Here is a 6,362-nt window from a genome sequence, read left to right on the forward strand (position 1 = left end):
CCACTCTATATCTTTCTCTTTCTAACTCGTTGGACAGACTACAGTCACTAATCGCGATTATCGACCTATCGCGATCGGGGTTGTATGTGTCACCGTCCCGATCGCGATCAGGAGCTTAAACTGCGGTTTGTTTGCGTCGATCATCGCCGGGCGCACGTCGCTGCTATTGTCGTTTGGAGTTGCTAGCAGTTAAAATCAGCGAGTTATAAAGAGAATATAGAGCGGCCATTGCGCCGCCATATTTGAAGAAAATTGAACGACCGTCCACTATTAGCACAGTCTAATAGATATATATTAGACTGTGCTATTAGCTTAAAGCTACGGTTTGTTTACGGCGATCATCGCCGAGTGCACATCGCCGGGAAGTGGTTTCTTTATTGACGCACATCGCTGTAGATTCTCATTGGTTTATTCGTTCATCTACTACATATGGTCAAGTAAATTAATGTAGGCCAAGGACATAACCAAAAAATAATATGAATAAATCCAAGATAATGAAGTTGCTATTTATTCTAGAAGACGAAGATGACGATATCGGTATCGAATATGCGTATTATAAAAGGAAAAAGCTACAGACTAATGAAATATTCAGGAATAGGTTTACAGAAGGCTGTTTTAACACATTCATAATGAGACATCTTTATAACAACGCTACAAAATTTAAGGAATATTTCAGACTCTCACCAGACCAGTTTGATTATTTTTTGAGCTTAATTGAAAATGACATTGTGAAATTATCTACAAGTTTTGTTCAGACCCCAGTAACTCGAGCTGAAAGATTAGCAGCAACATTAAGGCAAGTAACTCAGGTTATGAACTGATTATTATTATTATTATTATTATTATTATTATTATTATTATTATTATTATTATTATTATTATACTGTATTACATTACATGGTGTATTCCAAACAATAATTAAAGAGACTCCATGTATTGTGGGTCCCTATCACCACGGCATGGCGCGTCCTCAGGTTGCGGATCGAGGAGACGGCCTCCAGATATGGAGGGTAGCTGTGAAGATATTGAATAAGCAGTCGCGGACAGCCGATGAGGGGTGGTCCTCCAGCTTGGGGGTTGGGCGATGGGCTAACAACCCATCACCGTAAAAAATAGCTTGTTACGAAACGTCCAAATAAGACTCGGAATGCCACTGATTCTCTGGCACGACCACAGCATAATAAGGTTTTCAGATTTGGTACCTGGAATTATACAAGTCTATATAGAACAGGAGGGGTAACACTAGTAGCAAAAGAACTAGCTAGATATAGAATAGACTTTGTGGGAGTACAGGAGGTTAGGTTAGATGGGAATGGCATAACACAAATAGGAGATTATTTGTTGTATTGTGGGGAAGGAAACGATAATCACCAATTAGGAACACGATTCTTTATTCATAAAAGAATAAAATCAGCAGTAAAAAAGGTCGAATTTATCAGTGATAGGTTATCGTATTTAGTACATAAAGGTAGATGGTGCGATATCGTAGTTATAAATGCTCATGCCCCTACAGAAGAGAAAGACGACCATATAAAGGATAGCTTCTATGAGGAATTGGAACAGACGTTTGATCAGTTACCGAGATATCACATGAAAATTTTATTGGGGGATTTCAATGCTAAAGTAGGACGGGAGGATATTTTTAAACCGACTATTGGAAAAGAGACCCTACACATATCTAGTAATGACAATGGAGTTAGGTTAGTCAACTTTGCCACATCAAAAAATTTAATTGTTAAAAGTACAACATTCCCCCATAAGGATATACATAAATATACTTGGACTTCTCCAGATGGATTGACACATAACCAGACAGATCACATCTTGATATATAAAAGAAGACATACTAGTATAGTAGACATTCGAACCTTCAGGGGGGCAGACTGTAATTCTGACCATTATTTGGTAATTGGAGAACTAAGAGAAAGACTAGCAGTAGCCAAGCGAGTAGAGCAACAAGTTAATATTAGAAGATTCAATATTCCGAAATTAATGGACGAGGAAACTAAGCAACATTATCAGGTCGAAATTTCAAATAGGTTTGCCGTATTAGCAAGTTCCGACGAAGTTGAGGAAGAGTTAGATTAATAGCATGTGGGAAAATATCCGAGATAATATCAAAATTGCAGCTGAACAGAGCATAGGTTATTATGAAACTAAGAGAAAGAAACCGTGGTTTGATGAAGATTGTTTCTTGGTAGTAGAAAGAAGGAAACAGGCAAAATTGAAATTCTTACAGAATCCAGTTGAGGTGAATAGAGATAATTATTTAAATAAAAGACGGGAAGCAAATCGTACGCTTAGGAATAAAAAGAGAGATTACTTTAAGGAAAAACTTAATGAGGTAGAAACAAATAGTAAAAATAAAAACATTCGAGATTTATATAAGGGCATAAAGAAATTCAAGAATGGATACCCGGCAAGGGTAAACGTGATCAAGGATGAGAATGGTGACTTGCTTGCAGATGCTCATTCAATCCTGAAAAGATGGGAAAACTATTTTGGACAACTACTAAATATACATAGGCCAAATAGAAATAATCGGGACGAAATTGAAATACAAACTGCTGAGCCATTTATACCCGAACCCACACTTTCTGAAGACGAAATTGCGATAGAAAATCTGAAAAATTATAAGTCTCCAGGTATCGATCAAATTCCAGCAGAATTAATACAAGAGGGTGGAAGCGCATTATCTAACGAAATTTATAAGCTTCTACTTGCTATTTGGGAAAAGGAAATTGTATCAGAACAATGGAAGGAGTCCATAATCGTAATATCTTTAAGAAGGGGGACAAGACTAACTGTAGTAACTTTCGAGGAATATCAGTTTTGTTGACGTCGTACAAAATTTTGTCCAATATTCTTTTGAGAAGATTAACTCCATGTGTAGATGAAATTATGGGATCATCAGTATGGTTTTAGGCGTAATAGATCAACTATTGACCAGATATTTTGTATTCGACAGATAATGGAGAAAAAATGGGAGTATAAGGGTACAGTGCATCAGTTATTCATAGATTTCAAAAAGGCATATGACTCGATTAAGAGAGAAGTTTTATATATTCTTATTGAATTTGGTATTCCCAAGAAACTAGTTCGATTAATTAAAATGTGTCTCAGTGAAACGTACAGCAGTGTTCGTATAGGTCAGTTTCTGTCAGATGCGTTTCCAATCCACTGTGGCTAAAGCAAGGAGATGCACTATCACCTTTACTTTTTAACTTTGCTCTAGAGTATGCCATTAGGAAAATCCAGGATAACAGAGAGGGTTTGGAATTGAACGGGTTACATCAGCTGCTTGTCTATGCGGATGACGTGAATATGTTAGGAGAAATTCACAAACGATTAGGGAAAACACGGGAATTTTACTGGAAGCAAGTAAAGAGATAGGTTTGGAAGTAAATCCCGAAAAGACAAAGTATATGATTATGTCTCGTGACGAGAATATTGTACGAAATGGAAATATACAAATTGGAAATCTATCTTTTGAAGAGGTGGAGAAGTTCAAATATCTTGGAGCAAGAGTAACAAATATAAATGATACTCGGGAGGAAATTAAACATCGAATAAATATGGGAAATGTCTGTTATTATTCGGTTGAGAAACTTTTCTCATCCAGTCTGCTGTCGAAAAATCTGAAAGTTAGAATTTATAAAACAGTTATATTAACCGGTTGTTCTGTATGGTTGTGAAACTTGGACTCTCACTTTGAGAGAGGAACAGAGATTAAGGGTGTTTGAGAATAAGGTGCTTAGGAAAATATTTGGGGCTAAGAGGGATGAAGTTACAGGAGAATCGAGAAAGTTACACAACACAGAACTGCACTCATTGTATTCTTCACCTGACATAATTAGGAACATAAAATCCAGACGTTTGAGATGGGCAGGACATGCAGCACGTATGGGCGAATCCAGAAATGCATATAGAGTGTTAGTTGGGAGACCGGAGGGAAAAAGACCTTTAGGGAAGCCGAGACGTAGATCGGAAGATAATATTAAAATGGATTTGAGGGAGGTGGGATATGATGATAGAGAATGGATTAATCTTGCTCAGGATAGGGACCAATGGCGGGCTTATGTGAAGGCGGCAATGAACCTACGGGTTCCTTAAAAGCCAGTATGTAAGTAAGTAAGTAATTAAAAAGACTGGCTAAACTAGTGCTGAGGTAGTACTCTTCGTAATCCGCTTATACACTTTACATGTACGAAAGTGTGATAGATTAGGTTTGGTTCGTTTAGGCTTTAGTATGTCTTGTATATACGATCAACTACATCTCTACAAGAAAAAATCCGCTATATTTCAGAATACCGCGTAAGTACTTATGTCCGAAGACTTTGCAAATTAAAAATAATTAAAAACATGTTTTTATTGTTGGTACAAGGTACATAGCTAAATAAACAACTACACAAAAAGAGATAGTTAAAACACATGTAAAATCAATTTTAAAATGTGTGTGTACATATACCCTAATGTAACAAAGTCTACCTTTTTTCTTTTTCTGATGCATATCTCTAAGACTTTTCCAGCGTTCTTGCATTCGGTACCTGAAGTGTAATAATAATAATAATAATAATAATAATAATAATAATAATAATAATAATAATAATAATAATAACAATAATAATAATAATAATAATAATAATAATAATTAATATTGATATTTTCTCTAATTTCAGGTACTGGAGAATCATTCCGCTCTTTGGCATTTGGTTTCCGAATTTCGCATTGTCATATTAGTCAAATAGTTAGAGAAGTTTTGAGATCCCTTTGCGAGAAGCTGGCTCCAATATTTCTACCAAATCCTACGAAAGAACGTATTAAATCTGTGGCCTCTGACTTTTATGAGTTATGGGATTTTCTTAATTGTTGTGGTGCAATTGATGGCAAACACTGTCGCATTGTGTGTCCCGATGTAAGTTGGTCTTTATTTTTCAATTACAAGTCATTTTATTCTATAGTACTGTTGGCATTAGTTGATGCAAGATACAGATTCATTGCAATAGATGTTGGTTCGTACGGCAAAGAGGGCGATAGGGGCATATACCATAAATCGAATTTTAAGAATGTAATTCCCCTTCTGATGCCTGAGGACTCTCCACTACCAGATAATATTTTACCTCATGTAATTGTCGGCGATGAAGCCTTTCACCTTTCCAAGAATTTAATGAGACCATATCCTAAATCGCAATGCTTTATCGATAACAGCAAGCATATTTTCAACCAACGACTATGTCGAGCCCGTAGGACAGTTGAGAATGCATTTGATATCATGAGTAAGAAATTCAGAGTATTCTATACACCGATTGCAATAAAACCAGAAACAGCTGATTTACTTATCACAGCATGCTGTTGTCTACATAATTTGATGAGAAGTTCAAATTTGAGAGAAGAAGAGGAAATATTACTTCCAACAGAAAATTGTTTACCACTAACTAGAGTTGGAGGCAACTGTACGGCAGAGGCTTTCAGAATTCGAGAGGAATTAAACAATTATTTCTGCAGTAGAGAAGGAAATATCAAGTGGCTTGAATAAAAAAGCCCTATTTGTAATGCAGTACACACTAACCTCAAATTTAATAAGAGTTCAACGACGGATCTCTCTGGTGGGGATGGGAGGGCCATTCGCAATAAATGCTCTTTAATAAACATTGAAGAGATATAAGTATAAATATTGTAGGCGTATTTATCGCTGAAGTGCGCTTTACGATTAATGACAATTCTTCATAATTTCCTTCCCTCTCACTCCCCCCCCCACCTCCAAATGCCAGAGGCACCCGAAGTTCAACTTTAGAGATCCCTTTACGATCACTGTTTCATCAAATGTAAAAGCTCAGGATTGGAATTAAACATTCGAGAACTTGTTAAATATGCATATTGATTTATGTATTGAAATTGAGTACATATGCATATTTGCATAATTTTTTATAATCATCATATCGATGGTGTTTAGGTAAAACGACTTATCCCACATAAGAGACATGGGATTTTTAGGAACAACAAAAATTAAATTTTAACACATTATTATGTTACCTACAGTAATATGAACGAATGTAAACATAATTGTCAAAACCATATCTTCACATTTTGTAATTAAATTTTAACTAATTACGGCAAAAAGTTGACTTTAAAAGAATAAGGGTTAAGACATTTTACCTAAACTTCATCGATTATGTCTGTAAAATTTGAAGTTATGGCAACCGAAATCTAGTGCAAGGGAACTGGTGGAAAACTTACAGAAGAGAGAATTTCCCCCTTACCCAGCATTCAACGGAACCTTCTGGGTGTGATAAAAGTGTAATCTGTAATGTAAAGGAATGATAATTTGTTTATTAATTCACATTTAAGACACTAGTTTTCTT

At 35.8% G+C, this 6,362-nt stretch overlaps 1 protein-coding gene across 1 annotated transcript; it reads left to right on the forward strand.

Annotated features, from left to right (window-relative positions):
* The first annotated feature begins 494 nt into the window (after positions 1-494).
* On the forward strand, positions 495-5,536 carry LOC138704234 (uncharacterized). Its single transcript, XM_069832115.1, has 3 exons — positions 495-800; positions 1,697-1,700; positions 4,680-5,536. Exons 1-3 carry the CDS (start codon positions 495-497, stop codon positions 5,534-5,536), a joined length of 1,167 nt encoding a protein of 388 aa, XP_069688216.1.
* Positions 5,537-6,362: the final 826 nt, after the last annotated feature.

The sequence above is a fragment of the Periplaneta americana genome, chromosome 8, assembly GCF_040183065.1.
Source record: "Periplaneta americana isolate PAMFEO1 chromosome 8, P.americana_PAMFEO1_priV1, whole genome shotgun sequence".
NCBI classification, from domain to species: domain Eukaryota; kingdom Metazoa; phylum Arthropoda; class Insecta; order Blattodea; family Blattidae; genus Periplaneta; species Periplaneta americana.